The 15499-nt window shown below is 40.0% G+C and overlaps 2 protein-coding genes across 5 annotated transcripts; both read left to right on the top strand.

The window, feature by feature from the left end:
* Positions 1-214: 214 nt before the first annotated feature.
* On the top strand, positions 215-9077 carry rcor3 (REST corepressor 3). The gene is made up of 12 exons (XM_017683770.2): positions 215-442; positions 537-593; positions 1250-1327; positions 1429-1481; positions 1730-1891; positions 2149-2273; positions 2377-2455; positions 3802-4020; positions 4239-4316; positions 6456-6513; positions 6597-6841; positions 7408-9077. The coding sequence occupies exons 1-12, from the start codon at positions 319-321 to the stop codon at positions 7762-7764; spliced, it is 1635 nt and encodes a 544-aa protein (XP_017539259.1). The 5' UTR covers positions 215-318; the 3' UTR covers positions 7765-9077.
* A 285-nt stretch (positions 9078-9362) lies between these two features.
* traf5 (Tnf receptor-associated factor 5) lies at positions 9363-15389 on the top strand. Of its 4 annotated transcripts, XM_017683769.2 has the most exons (10): positions 9434-10642; positions 10836-10893; positions 10967-11068; positions 11228-11392; positions 11480-11557; positions 11714-11788; positions 11973-12065; positions 12234-12353; positions 13132-13303; positions 13921-15389. In XM_017683769.2, exons 1-10 carry the CDS (start codon positions 10419-10421, stop codon positions 14484-14486), a joined length of 1653 nt encoding a protein of 550 aa, XP_017539258.1. In that variant the 5' UTR covers positions 9434-10418; the 3' UTR covers positions 14487-15389. The 4 variants fall into 4 exon arrangements, with proteins under 4 accessions (XP_017539255.1, XP_017539256.1, XP_017539257.1 ...); XM_017683766.2 differs by having other exon boundaries at positions 9363-9829; positions 10389-10642; positions 11228-11788; XM_017683767.2 differs by having other exon boundaries at positions 9363-10642; positions 11480-11788.
* The last annotated feature ends 110 nt before the right edge of the window (positions 15390-15499 follow it).

The following is a 15499-nucleotide window of genomic DNA, read 5'->3' as shown; positions in this document are numbered from 1 at the left end:
CCTTTTACATGCGTAACAATTCCTTCCGCCAGAGAAGTTAGTTCGTCAACGAGCACCAGGGACTTTGATTATCGACATAAATTAAATATTTATTGACTGAATTAATGATGTAAAATGTAATATCAAACTGCTTCATGGGGCAATAAATGATCGGAATGCGGACACAAATAAAAGTACACAACATTGTGGTGGAGGAATACAGTAAGGGGCACAGTGGCACAGCTGCGCAGGGAGTTATTGCGAGGGACAGACTACATAAATTGTGTATTGGATGCATATAATTTTAATTTTATTCAAGAAATTGCATATACCGTTAGAATGCCGGGGATGATGGATAAAGGTTCGGAATATCTGGGGAAAGGTCGGTCTAACGGGACTAAAAGCCCTTCAAATGCTTCGAATGGCCATTTTTCCGAGGAGAGTGGCAGTGACGACGAGCACGGTATAGCCTCGAACAGGCATCCTTATATGTTGTTCTAAATTTTGTTTTATATGTTAAAAGAAAAACCTAACAACTAACAAATGCTTTTTTGCAGATGTTGGCATGCGTGTGGGGTCTGATTATCAAGCGAATATTCCTGAATACGATCCAGGTACGGTAGGCATGTAAGCTCTGCTCAATGTTATAAGAACCTGACTGAAATGTGGTAGCCTCGGTTCCGTGTTAACCCGAGTAACGTTACATCAAAATCTCTTTTACTCGGTATTTACCAGCTCGATGTTAACTAAATTAGGTAATTCAGGCAATATCATGTATCTACCTGTGAATGCGTTGCAGTTTCGGAATTCATATTATTTAACGTTTTTTAGAGAATCGGTAGCGATAATGGACGCCCGTTAGCTTCCCTGGTTAGCCAACCAGTTTGCTAGGTTAAGTAGAAGTAAACACTACACCTCGCAGCGAAGTCCGCTCGCGTTCTTGCTGCAGGTTTTTTACTAACGAATGAGAAGCTTGTAATTATTCGTCCGTTATTCAGTAGTAAGTTAGGTGTTTACGGAATACACGGCGATGGTTCCACAGGCTGAAGTGTAAATCCCAGATGTGAACTGCACGACCACTGAACTGACCGCGGCTTGTTCTCTGTAAAGCGCCAAAGCTGCTATGAAACCTAATACACCCCGATATGTTTTTATTTTCCCGAATTAATTCAAAATGTATTGCCACTCAGTACATACAGCGTTTATTAATCGTTTATATTCTCGTTTGTTAGTTACTCATCCGTGAGTAAAATTTTTAATATTATTGCAGGGTCTTCAAAGTACAGTGACAAAGACAGCGGTGGCATGTTGGTGTGGTCTCCATACCATACAATTGTTGACGCGAAATGTAAGTATAATTTTTTCACTCTTTCCTGTGTTTTAATTTGTATTGAAAGTAAGCAACAGGATGTGTTGTGTTTCAAACATTTGTTTCTCTCCTTCCCACAGTGGATGAATACATTGCCATTGCAAAAGAAAAGCATGGGTACAATGTTGAGCAGGTAGGGCTTATGTACTACTGGATTGTTTCATATGACGAAGTGTTATGTGGATATTTGTGCCACTCATTTGTTCAGTGACATTTGATGACCACTAGTTGTTTTGAGCAGAGCTGGTTGACTGTACTGATTCAAGATCAGTGATCCCTCTTTTAATAAAGAAATTCATGTAAAGATATGAGCCTAAATAAAGCACAGAGGAGCCCATAATTCTTTTCAAAATAGATGACGCAACTGTCTGTGCCCAACAGGCGCTTGGCATGCTCTTCTGGCACAAGCACAACATTGAGAAGTCTCTGGCTGACCTGCCTAACTTTACTCCTTTCCCGGATGAGTGGACAGTGGAGGACAAAGTGCTGTTTGAGCAGGCTTTCAGCTTCCATGGGAAGAGTTTTCACAGGATTCAGCAGATGGTGAGGCACTGATTTATACTTTGGGATAACATTGTTCAAGAAACAAGTCACATGCAGTGGTGTTTATATTATTGCATTGTAAAAGTTCATGTTAGTACTATATAGAAGTAGAATATGTATTGTTACAGTTCAGTATGCTCTAAAACTAAAAACTCTGCTGCATTGTGATTTCAAGTTAGAGTTTTCAAATTGAGAATTGATACTCTTGAAGGAGCATTTTTACACAATTTATTATCAACTTTAACCATTTCTTGCAGCTGCCTGACAAATCCATATCAAGTCTTGTGAAGTATTACTATTCGTGGAAGAAGACCAGATCCAGGACAAGCTTGATGGACAGACAAGCAAGAAAGCTGGCGAACCGTAGTAATCAAGATGAAAGGTGCACAATTCACTGAGTGGTGATATTCTTGCTTTATTATTAAAATGTGTTGATTTAGATATAGGCCTATATATTCCAACCAGTGCATCTTATTTTTGTGCAGTGATGAAGAAATGGAGGAAGCCAACCCTATTGAAGGGAATGACAGTGATTATGACCCCACCAAAGAGACTAAAAAAGAGGTAACGTCAGTAATGATTTAAAATGTTGTTATGGGTTATAATCCTCACCAGGATGCAGTTGGTCTCTTGAATACATAACTGTATTACCTTGATGTTAATTAATACTTGATCTAGGGCTGAAACAATTATTCAAGTAACTCGAATAATTCAATTACAAAAAATTATTTGCCTCGAGGCTTCTTTTAATTCATGTCACCAAAGTCCATCTATTTTAAATGTCTCTGCTATTGTATCACTCCCGCTTTGTAGACTACTGCGCAGCTCCCATATCATTGTTTTACACAGACTGTTATAACTGATGCACTTTTCAAAGATTTGTAAGGCGGCGCAATTTATTTTGCTCTATATGGCAACGGCAGAAAATAAAGATATCGGTGTGCGTAAAAGGCGGAAAATGTCTAAAGTGTGGGACAATTTTACGCTGCGTAAGGCGGACAATGTAGTGCGGTGTATACACTGTAAAACGGACCTGGCCTACTATAATAGTGCTTCGTCAATCCTACAGCACCTGAACCAAAAGCATCCTCACGTGAACTGCAGTTCTCCAAGCGGACTTGGAGCCTCTACAGCGTGTGTTTACGATTGCTGACTGATATGAACACTAGCGTTTGTTAGAACGTACAGTATTTGTAATTATTTGTAGCCCATGTTATGAGTCAATTGTGACTAGGCATAATAAGTAGCAAGATAGCAAATACACCAAGATTTCACTCATGTAATTTATCTCTCCTCATCTCTCCCTCCTGCGCACACACACTCACGCGCACACACACACTCTGATAGGTTACATCTTAAAACATGCCTTCCCCACACATAAGGTAGTAAAAAATGCAACAGATGGACAAATTCATTTATGACTACATTCACTACACTTTTTTTCCTTTTTTTATTAAGATAAAACTAAGGACAAATAGGCTAATCTATGTATATGAAGCTGTATTTCATAGTTTTCCATCCATCCATCCATTATCTAAGCCGCTTCTCCGTCAGGGATTTCATAGTTTTGTACATCATAAAAGTTTCACTGAAAGGTTGAATAAATGGGCTTAGTTCTGGACCCAATAAGCCAAAGGTTTTAAGTTTTAATCTAGTAAGTGTTGAGTTTGAATAAAAACCTTTTGTGAGGAATAACAGCCAATTGCTTGCTCGTTTTAAGAGGCCTTTCATGTTTTATAACACACTAACAGCATAGTTGTTTAAAAACACAGAGGTTTCCGATCAATCGATGAAAAAATTGACAGAATACTCTATTCCAAAAATATTCGATGGTTGCAGCCCTAACTTGATCCCATCCTGTAAAATGATTCTGTGTTGTTAAGGCCATTGTCTGTCTGTTCATTCCCCAGAGCCACACAGAGCCCCAGATGATCAGCTCTAAAATAAGCATGGGCCGACGGGACCACCAGACCTTGCAGCACCGCCATCACTCACAACGCTCCAAGTGCCGCCCGCCCAAAGGCATGTACCTCACACAGGAGGATGTGGTGGCAGTTTCTTGCAGTTCCAGTGCAGCTAACACTGTCCTCCGCCAACTGGACATGGAGCTTGTCTCCCTTAAACGACAGGTAACTGTTCAGTGTTAAGTCGTAAGTTCAGTATAGCTGTATGTATGTTGGACAGGGTACACTATTCGTTAAAATATTCCATATTCTTTTGTTTTATTTTAATGCCTATTTTTTATAAGATGCATTAATTAAGAACATTATGTACGTTCTAGTATGATATGAGAATTTGGAATTGCTTTCCACCCTTGATAATCCAAACATTTTTTTTTGTCCCCTAGGTTCAAAATGCCAAGCAGGTGAACAGTGGTCTTAAACAGAGAATAGAATCTGGCATTGATGAGTACCGGCTGCCTGAGGTATATCATAATTATCAGTTTACACTCCAGTGTCAGAGGTCACAGGCAGTTTCTTACTGTTATTTGTATTGATTATAAGACATGTGTGCGTTGTGTCAAAAGTCCTTTTCTTTCCCTGTTTGAAATGCATGTTATATTTACCATATAGAGACTCATGGTCGACTGATGTGGTTTTATCAGGGCCGATACTAATACCAGTTATCAGTTTATCAAGTGCGCCGATGACTAATATTTGCGACCGATACTCACTTACTGTGAATTTGATGTTAATTGTGTGAAAATGTACAAGAATGCAATTTTTATTCACAGCTTATATTAAATGAATATTAGAGTATCACAAGAAATACAGCGCTTTGAACTTTACAGAGTATTTGCAAACAAGTGATTTAAATGTTCAAGTTAATAAACAGAATAAGTAAATATTTATGTAGCTCTCAATGATGTTTAATAGTGACATTTGTAAGAAAAAGAGCTTGACACAAAAAACATAAATCCTTATACAAATATATTTATACAGTTTTATATAAAACATATATAGTATGAGTCAGTGACAGTGTGGAAAGGGTGCACATGAGAGGCGGCGCTTGCCTTTTCAGGATACAGTGCCAACGAGAAACTAGATACAAACTACAAACTGTATAAAACCTTCCGTAACCAAACACATGCAACTGTAAATGTAATATGGGAAAAAAAATCAAAGTAAGCATCTGAGTAACCATGCAGTAAAAATGGTTGCTACTTTGTAAAAAATAATACGGATGAGGGAATAGAATACAGTTGTGTTTTGTTTGTTGTTTGACTGAAAATATATTTATAATCAGTGGTTGCATGTGTTAAGTGTATCAGATGTATTCTGCACAGCATGATTAGATGGAAACGGGCTCATTTAGCCCAAATAAAGCAGTGGATGTCATATTAGCAAGCTGCAGTTGTCTATATTTTGGAACAGCAGAAATAGAAATTAAAATTACCAGAACTCTTGTATAGATTTTTTTTTTTAAATGTAAATTGATAGGTTATGATTTTAAAAAGAATTTACTGCTTTCTGGAGGCTTTTCTGCACAGTTGAGCTATGGAAACTAGGCACACCCATTTAGAACGCATTTAAACTACTAACGCACTCTTGCCAAAGTAAAGTGATATTGCGCATAGGGCTTGAGCTGCATGTTACGTGTGTCTGGCTAGAAAAAGTAAAATTATATATAAGATTATATGAGTGCTCTGAGCTTTTTGTAAACTGCGTTTTGCTTAATTACCTCCTGTCTCTCTCACAAACCCAAAAAGTGCATTTTGATTGGATTTTCTCAATGTGGAATAGGCTACAAACAGTGCTGTGTCAGAATGCACATTATGTTGCAGTGCATGTTGGGGACTGTAATGCCTCTCAGCATAAAACAGGCTAATTATAATAGAGAATTAAAATAATTTCGCAGGCCAGATAGGACTTTGTCACAGGCCTGAGTTGGCCTGCAGGCTTTGTTTGACAAATTGGGCCTGATCATAGAAGTGTGTTTTGTTAATGTATGCATAAATAACAAAAGATGCTTTTATTAGCAAGAAAGAAAGTTTATATGCCAATACTGATAATTGGTATATGTGTTTCGATTGGAAACCAAATCTTTAAATCTAGGCCTGTCAAATAGTTTTCTCCTGAGGCTGTTTGAAATGGCCAATTTTCATGTGATGTATGAGAGCATAAATGTGATTTCACATGAAGTCATTTCTTTCCTGATGTGTGAAACCTGAGTATGTGGCCTGAGGACGTCCTAAAAAAAATACACCTTACATGTACTTAACAGACATGTTATCTGTCTGTTGTGCCAAGTACATTTCATCCGTTTCTAGAAGAATGTTATCTGTGCTTGATTTGGTGATTGTGGTGTTAAAGTAGGATATCGCGTCATCCATAACACATAAACGTAATGGAACGTTTGAAACATGTGGGAATACTAGTGTCTTCTTTTGTTTTACATGAAGTAAATTGATGAACAACCTTTTTTAAGGTCGGTCAGCAGGTTTTTAGCGTAACTGTTACTATGTTAACTCGTTTAACCGTCATCAGACATAGGCCTGTTTCAGTCCATTTTAATTGCTTTTTGCAATGATAGAGAATAGTTTGTTCTTTATTCTGTATTTCAGAGCAATCAAAAAGTCAATGCCCGCTGGACTACAGATGAGCAACTACTTGCTGTGCAAGGTAGTAGAAGGCGTGGGTTCATATTTAGCTCATAAGTCAAATTTGCTGTGCTGTACATAACATACAATTTATGGTCTTTTCAGGAGTCCGCAAGTATGGCAAAGATTTCCAGGCTATTGCAGATGTTATTGGTAATAAGACAGTGGGGCAAGTTAAAAACTTCTTTGTGAATTATCGGCGCCGCTTTAACCTAGAGGAGGTGCTCCAGGAGTGGGAGGCCGAGCAGGGAACTCATGCCCCCAATGGAGACAGTGCCACCTCTGGCGAAGAAGGGAAGAACAACTCTAACACCCCTTCTGGAAAGAGCACAGATGAAGAGGAGGAAGAGGTACGTTAATAGGGCTGGAAGGAAAATGAATACTGTATACTATAACGTTTTGGGTTTAAAAGTACGTTTGTTACATGGAGAATAATAGATCAGCAGAATACATTTTTATCTTAATCCACAAGAAGGCACCAAGGTATTCATCCATTACAGGACCATCATGTAATTAGGGTTGATATTATAGTGCAGTTTTTCACAAAACTAATACTGAGGTACCCCCTGTCTGCACATTTTAGTGTTTTCCTTCCTTCTTCTGTGTATGACCTGCAGAGTTGTGGGTACTTCACAGTTCTGTTTTGGTTAAGAAATAAGAGATCAAATGTAAGCTTCATCAGATATGACCAGCTTTTCTTATGGAGACTTAATGTACGGACTAAATTTATAGGTCATGATTTACTGCAATATCAAAATACTAAAAAATCACAATTTTTTAAAATATTGCAGTAGAGTCATGTCATAGAAAGTGCAGAAATTCATACCCTTTTATTATAAAAAAATTAACAGATGAGGTAGTTTTACTTGATGTTCATTAGTTTAAGAACGGTAATAAGATACTCTTTTTTCTCCAGGGTCTGGTGACTCCTGCCTCTGGGCCATCCCCTGTAGCTGTAGCCACATCAGGTATGGCAACAGTGAGTGGCAGCACCTCCTTGAACCAGCCTCCCCCTCTGCTCCGGCCCTCCCTCCCTGCCACACCTGCCTTGCACCGGCAACCGCCACCTCTCCAGCAGCAAGCCCGTTTCCTGCAGCCTCGGCCTGCTCTCAACCAGCCGCCCCCACTTATTCGACCTTCCAACCCCCTCCCTCCACGCCTCAATCCCCGGCCAGCTGCCCCTGCAGCTGCCACAACCAGCCCTGCCATGGGCCAGCAGCCACCCACACTGGTAGGCATTCAGCCTGAAAACCCCTCATCCTCTCTGCACTGAGCATTAGAGTGAGAAAGAGGGAGGGGTTGGTCACAGTTTCTATCAGTTATATTGTGGTATTTTTCTATCAATGGTTGTCCTTGCAGGACAGTGTTTATCTCATATTTCTGAATATTAGCCTAAGACTGAGTTTTTAACCTCTAAAAGGTTAGATGATATTTCTGTTTATTTGAAAATACTTGTGTAGCTGACTAGTTGATTTTATTTTTTTCTCTTAAGACCTTGTACTGGTGATGAAAGACCTTTGTTCAGCAAAATTGTCTGACAGTCAGAGGTCCTGTAAAGTAAGTGGTTTTTAAATGCAGAGTAAGGGTATCCTTTTTAAAATGAAAGGGATTAACCGGTCCTTTTGTTTTATTTCCCTTTTTTGTAGTATGTATTGAAACTTCAGTGCATAATTTTTGTGACTCTCTTGTCATATGTATATAAGCATTATTTATTTTTATACCTGGTGCTAAGGACTCCACATAGCTTGATACTTATTGTCCAGATTATTTTTTACCATGAAAGTGCTCTTAAGATCTAAGAGAACGTTGTGTTCATTTCAAACTGGAAACTCGGTATTAAGAATTCCCGCGTGAAGGTTTGCATTTTAACTTTGTGCCGTTCTAACTCCATATTTATAAGGTATTCAGCTGCACATTTGATCACTGCTACTGTTCATTAGGCATACATAATTAATGATTTTCACACCCGATTCCTGTATTTACACTCTGTTTGCTATTAACACTAAAATAGCCTACATTTTGTGTATATTTTAAACTCTCATTTCTCTGTAAACAATATTATTTATTTGTGTATGTTGGTTGTTTGTTTTCTTTTTAAATCCTTGAGAAATGTAAGATATAATTGAACCAGACATTAAGCTGTCAACTGTATGTGCCTGCGTTTAATGCCATACTGTTTGGTGCCCTTAAAAAAACAAACAAAAAAAACAGAAACATGTCACAGCATGTAGCATTAAATTATGTACCTTTTTATACAGAGGTGGTATTGTGTATGTTTATCTGCCTGTGTCATGGAAAACATGATGTTCTTCATTTTGTTGGGTGAAAATTTCACTGTACTAATCTGTCAGTGTTTAGATGTGATGGTATAACTTTTTGTTCACTCTCTTGGCAAAGATATTGGGTTTGCGCTCCACTGATGTTAGTGCATGTCCTGATGCCTGTAAGTTCACTCTTTATGTTTGTTTCCCTCTGCTTATATTGTCCTTTCTCATTTTTGCACTGTGGTCTGTCATTTTCAATCTTTTAGTCTTAAAGTTTTCCTGTAAGATCTTGATGTTTCCTTAATATATCTCGTTAATTGTATCCATTTTTCACGAAGTTTCTTCTGAGAATGTCGAAATGATTTATAGCATTTACACATTATGTAGAAACATTTGGTTTATATGGGTTCTGTTTTAGTTACAATTCAGTTTGAAGCTGCTGGCGCGCTGTCCAGGCCTCGGAGTTGCAGGCATTAAAAGCAGGAGTGTAAACTTAAATCGCTGTGGTTCATTGTGAAGTTTTGCGTTTCGGGCACATTGCTGGCTGTGACAAAGTTCGTGTCTGGAAGCGGCATAAATGGCTGTTTAAACAACTTCTCTAATCCCTCTCTGACCTTCCCAAAACACCGGACAGCCTCTGAACGCTTAATGTATTATGTCAGCGTGTTCCACCGCGCTGCCCGTCGTGGGGAGCGGGGCCATAGGGCAGTGGATGCTCCTCCTCTGAGAAACCGCTCTGCCTTTGACTCCAGTCCACAGGTTACAGAATGAAAGTGCTCAACATCGCATTGTTCGGACAGAGCGAGGAACTAAATGTGTGGAAGTACCGGCTTCCTCCGGCCCGCGGGTCCTCGCTGTAACTCAGTCTAACGGCAGTTTCTTCCCGTTCAATTTAATCGGCTTGGCCGCGCGCCATTTCCGACTGTGACGTAACGGTGCGTGTTGGTGGTGCTCTGAGCGCGCGGGGCGATTATTCATCTTCAAGCCTCTTTCGCTCGCTCGCTCGCCGACTCTCAGAGCTTGAACACCTCCAAACCCGCAGAGAGGAGAGCAGGTCGGGCCGCCAGCGCCGAGGTACGTAACCTGTGCCGAGTGACACTCAAACGTACGTTTCCTAGTCTTAGTTTCCTCCCCGTGGGCTAAACGAAACGAAAGCAAGCGTTTCAGTGCTAATTTCGTGATAAAGAGAATTGTTGACAGTCACAAATGCCGCCTTTTAAGCTTTAGAGATGACGAGTGCATTGAAGTGCCTGAAGTATCTGTCCTAAGATCTTTGGTTAACGGCCGTATAATTCTGTGTCGACTTGCGCGGGGATTCCCCGCGGTTTGCGCGCAGTGAAGTTGGCCACACACTCGAAGCTCCGTCCTCTTTTTTTAGTGCTTCGGTTTCTCCCTAGGCACAATAAAGAGGCATGAAAATAACGAGGCTGCAGTTAAAAAGGTCTAAATGTTCCTATCAACACAGGGGAGGCTGCTTTTCTACACTGCAGTAGCTAATAGACAGTGCGGTACTTTTTCTAGAGGAGGTGATGCCGTCTTGATGATGTTCAGCAGGGCGGCACTGCGCAAATTGTGAAGGAACACTTTAAGTGCATGGCTGCGTTGGTTATGATGGCTTTCTTTGCTTGTCCAGTCTTTCTAGTGTGAGAGAGCTTGGCGTGGCATGGCTGCGGAGGAGAATGAATGTCCAAAGTTCCAGTTGTCCCAGCAGGGTTCTGACCATGTGAGGTCCTGGGAGCTGGAGTCCGTCCTGGCAGGCCGCAAGCTTAGCTTCGTAGCCAGGCTTGATGACCAGTACGTGTGTCCGGCCTGTGGTGGTGTCGTCCTTAATCCACACCAGACAGGCTGTGGCCATATCTTCTGTGCCAAATGCATCAGAATATTCATGTAAGGACACAGCAAATACTTGAACAGGGAAATTCCCCACAATACGAGAATCAGCATAGATGCAAGTAAAGTCAGATACATGTAGATATTCTCCCACCCATTCAGGGGTCTTTGAAAAACGTAATGCCTCATCCAGTCTGTTTTGGTGAGGTGCAAGTGCAACATACAACAACAGTGCCTGTCTTTTTTTCAGTGAGAATGGTGACACTTCAAAATGCCCTTTTGATGGCATTTTGATCAAAGCAGAGGAGGTAAGAAAAAAACTACACTATAAGTCTGGGTTACTCAGATGACCAAGATTTTGAAAGATTCTGTGATATGCAGGTTTTTCAAGACAACTGCTGTAAAAGAGAAGTACTAAATCTTGAAGTTTACTGTACCAACTCTCCGGCCTGCACACAAAAGGTGACGCTGTGTAATTTGCAGGTAAGACCCAAATGCTCACAACAGAATCTTCTTAGACTTTTCCTCACTGAAACTGAAACCATACCTATACAAAGAGATACCAAGAAAACTCCTGCACTGTACAGATCTGAGTAACATTCTCAATTTATCTCTCTTTCTCTCTCTCGCTGTCTTTCTTAGGACCACCTCAAGGCTTGTCAGCATGAAGCCCTGCAGTGTTCCAACCCAGGCTGCACAGACATCCTGTTACGCAAAAACTTGACAGATCATCAAAGAAGTCTCTGCTCCTTTCGCACTGAATACTGTCGCTATTGCAAGAAACCTTACCCTGTTACCCAGCTGCCGGTCAGAGTTTTTTTTATCATTTTAATATTAGATGTAAGATTTATCTCGGCTATAAATCAGCTAACATTCTCCAATGAACCATTACAGGACCATGAAAAGACCTCATGCCCAGAGGCTGAAGTTCAGTGTCCCAATAAATGCTCTCATATGGTTAAAAGGCATAAGGTGAAACATGATTACATTTTTAAGGTTTTCCATTCGGTTCTGTCCCTTACTGTCGCCTTCCTGTTCAAATGCAACACAGTTGAAGTAATTTGCCTGTTCAGTATTTCTATATTCTTGGCACCCCTGTCTTTCTTACCTGCCATTTGTCACCTGCAGCTCAAAGACCACTCGGATGAGTGTCAAGAGGTGGAAACAGACTGCATTTATAAGAAGTATGGCTGCACAGTCAGAGTAAGTGCACTATATACCAAGGGTCCTGGCATTTTGACAAGCAGCTGTAGCTGAACTGGACTTACAGGGAGAGGCCAGCAGCCTCAGTTAATTCAGTGTAAAAGTACATTGTGACATTATGCACAATAAAAGTACTAATTCAATCCAATTATGATGAAATCAAAATGCCATTTGTCTGTTTTAGGATAAGAGAGGCCAAGTGAAAGTCCATGAGTACACAGAATTCAGTCACCATGTGCTCCTTGTATTGGATAGCAATAACAAGCTAATGGAACAGGTACAAATTATCACAGTACTAAATAATAAAACTTATAATAACACAGTATGAGGTTAACAAGTAGCTACACATCCTGGAAGCCACAGTAAGCTCTGAAAGGTTTACAGTCAGCTAGCAAGTTTTCTTGATTGTTTTTTGTGTGTGTGTGTGTGTGTATCTGTACATCAGGTGGATCAGCTACAGCAGGACTTGGCTGTCCAGCAAGGGGAGCTGAAGGAAAGGAACCTGCTGGTCAGCAACCTTAACAGAGAGGTCTCCAAGTGTGATAGCACCCTCTCTGCCATACAGGTAAAGATAGTTATTGCAAAGGGTCTGGAGCAGCTTGTGTAGTAAATGTACTGTCAATATATCATTTTTTTGTATATTTATTTTTATAATTATTACATTTTGACACAAACATTTCACTTTCTATGAAGAGGGCTAATGAAAACTAAGAGCTAATTAACAGAAACCGACAAATCTTCTCTCCCCAAATTACAATATTTATATTATTTAACCATTAGAAATTGAAGCTATCAGTGCCACTCTTGACTTTATGGTAGCAGAAGTAGAAGAAGAAAAGCAATTTATTAGATGATGGATCGTTTATGATGATTTGTGCATGATCCTGTACATATTTGCTGCTTTCCTGTCATTGCATGACAATGTGCAGGCTTCAAATCAGAATGTTAATGTAATGTGAATGTATTTGATTGCATAGCATGCTATGTAATTACATGCATTATTATATAACTACATTTAAATAATCTAGTAAAAAGAAAGTAATTCTTAGTTTCTAAGGTTTAAGACATGTCAGGTCAGTTGATAACTGTGTTTCACATGTAATTATATTGGCTGATACTATAAAATGTTGATTTTGAAAATGAGTAAAAAGCAAAAACTAAACTATTGAACTAAATTAGTTATGACTAAAGTTATGTAAAGTCTGTGAAATTGGCCTTTACTAGAAGCTTGTGTAGCCCTGAAGCTGTGACTGTGTGCAGTAGAGTTATAAGCATGTCAAGTCACGGAGGGACTTCCATGCTAAAGAGAGACCTTAGCTGAGGCTTAGAACGTTTGTATTTAGGGGTCAGTGGAGGAGCAGAGAGAGCATGTGTCCAGTGTGAAGCGCGAGCTGCAGGACCTGCGGGGTGTTTTGGAGGCAGAGTTGGCTAAGGAGGAGCTGGCTGCTCTGCGTGCCTCACTGGACTCCCTCAGACAGCAGGTGGCAGTGACACAGAGCCTCAGAGAACACCTGGGTAAGGATGTTTGAGCACATAACCAGCTCTTTTTGCCCTTACAATCCCCTTGGTCATTTGTTTTTCCAAAATGTTATGTGCTAATTGGGAGCAGTTGGACACATTAAATCTTACCTACACTTGAGAGATCACACATAGTATTGTGTGATGTTTAGTTAAGGGCTGTGATGAGAAGTTAATTAAACTTGATTACTTAATAAAAGAAAATCATAAATTAAAAATGATCTCTGTGAATTTTCTGAGATTAGTTGCATAATGCATAAATTCCTTATTGGTCACTTTTACAGTATCAAGAAAGCCTGATAAGACAACCTTATTTATACACAATTATTTACCACATATTTTGAAATACAGATTTTTTTTTTTGCAGTAAAATATTATGGAATCGGCAATAGGCATAGCATAATTTCTCATTGCTCAGTTCTGACTATTATAATCTATAATGGGTGACAGCAATAGTTCAGTTGTGTTTGGATATGTTCTCTTTGGTATGTACATTCAAACTGGTTTGATTCTGATGTGCTCTGATGACCAGTAGGGCAGGATATATTGCAAACAGAACTTTCTGGCCACTGAGCTTTATAAACAGCTCTTTAAGTGTGTGTCTCATTGCGCAGGTGCCTTAGGACAGACTTGTCAGCGTCACACACGTCTGCTGGACATCCACGTGGAGCAGTTGCAGTGCAATGAGCAGCGTTTTCGCCAGCTGGAGTCCACTTCATACGATGGAAAGCTCATCTGGAAGGTGCATGACTATCACCGCAAAAAAGAAGCTGGCACATCCCTCAACTCCCCTCCCTTCTACACCAGCCGCAGTGGATACAAGCTGAGTGCGCGCGTGTATCCTGGTGGGGAGGGCGCTGCCCGGGGTACTCACCTGTCCCTGTACGTGATGCTGATGAGGGGAGACTTCGACTCTCTGCTGCCGTGGCCCTTTCGCCAAAATGTCACTTTGACCGTGCTGGACCAGAGTGGCTCCCGTAACCACATCAACTGCAGCTTCACACCAGACACTGCCAGTGAGAACTTCCGCCGTCCCACATCTGAAAATAACTCAGCTTTAGGCTTTCCCCGCTTCCTTTCCCATGGTGAACTGGAGGCTCCCCGGAACGCAGTTTATGTAAGAGACGACACACTGTTCATCAAAGTCAAGGTGGACACAACAGGTTTGGAGGATTTGTAGTGTGTTCTGGGTGGAATGTTGGAGTTTACAGAGAGTATGTCATTCACAAATCTAAGTTATTTTTATACTTAATTTACCAATTGACCATTTGCAAAAATCCTGACTCTCTTTGTTATTGTTGCCATGTCTGACAGACTTTCAGCTTTGGTTTTCTGGTAGCAACCCTAACAGACCTAACAAGTTCAGCTGCACAAAGGCAAGTTTCGAAGCACTCAGAGGAATTTGGAATCCATTCAAAAATAAAGTAACTTTTTAAAAATTTAGCAGACAAAAGTGAATAAAAATGATCTGGAAACCCAGTTTACACTTATTAAACCAGGGAAATTGATTAGTCACTCAAAGTTAAAGCAGGTTCTCATGTTTAATAAGTTTTCATTAATAATAAGCTACCCCTTCAGATGAGCTAAGACCAAGTCTAATGCTGGAGGTAGTCGTAACAAGATGAGATGCTAAGAAGGTAGTTGGTGATGAAGGGGGCTAATGGTTTTTAAACAAGGTCTTTCAACAAACTAATGAAACAGTACAAAGAATGGCTTGTGCAAAAAGCATTAATATTTAGCTTTCCACAGAGACAACTGATCTTACATTTTTTTCTTTAATGCTGTTTATCATTAGACATTAGATTAAAATGATTTTTTAACAAATACAGCAGAGAAGCTCTTACCTCAGCTTGTTGCTTGTTTTGTCAATGAGCTATGAGTGTGGTCTCACATAGTTCAGACTAAGAGGCATGTCTGTCATTATTTTGCATATGGTCAGTTGTGATGATTCAGATGAGCAATGTTTACCAGTTGGGACACTGTAGCAAAAGGTCTATTAATTTCTTTTGTCTTTGTGTTTTTATTTTATACATGTAAACATTTTATAAGCGCTTTTCCTAATAAAGAGCTGGTGCATCTTCTACAGTGTGTATCTGGTGTATGCAGTGGTGATATATAGTGCTCTGTATTTGTGAAAATGAGAAGGTGCAACTCTGGAAAGCTGTGAAACCAGTCATTCACCACACACACACA

The sequence above is a fragment of the Pygocentrus nattereri genome, chromosome 15 (genome assembly GCF_015220715.1).
Source record: "Pygocentrus nattereri isolate fPygNat1 chromosome 15, fPygNat1.pri, whole genome shotgun sequence".
Lineage (NCBI taxonomy): Eukaryota > Metazoa > Chordata > Actinopteri > Characiformes > Serrasalmidae > Pygocentrus > Pygocentrus nattereri.
The sequence above is the reverse complement of the archived record's forward strand: the minus strand, read 5'-3'. Positions and strand labels throughout refer to the sequence as shown.

What these genes read in the sequence shown, in the direction of transcription:
- rcor3 (XM_017683770.2), top strand. Translation starts at nt 319, where the DNA reads ATGCCGGGGATGATGGATAAAGGTTCGGAATATCTGGGGAAAGGTCGG. An exon ending in TTGTCTCCCTTAAACGACAG is followed by an intron (nt 4,021 to 4,238) that starts GTAACTGTTCAG and finishes TTTGTCCCCTAG; the next exon opens with GTTCAAAATGCCAAGCAGGT. An exon ending in ATGAGTACCGGCTGCCTGAG is followed by an intron (nt 4,317 to 6,455) that starts GTATATCATAAT and finishes TCTGTATTTCAG; the next exon opens with AGCAATCAAAAAGTCAATGC.
- traf5 (XM_017683766.2), top strand. Translation starts at nt 10,419, where the DNA reads ATGGCTGCGGAGGAGAATGAATGTCCAAAGTTCCAGTTGTCCCAGCAG. An exon ending in AGTATGGCTGCACAGTCAGA is followed by an intron (nt 11,789 to 11,972) that starts GTAAGTGCACTA and finishes TGTCTGTTTTAG; the next exon opens with GATAAGAGAGGCCAAGTGAA. An exon ending in ATAACAAGCTAATGGAACAG is followed by an intron (nt 12,066 to 12,233) that starts GTACAAATTATC and finishes TCTGTACATCAG; the next exon opens with GTGGATCAGCTACAGCAGGA.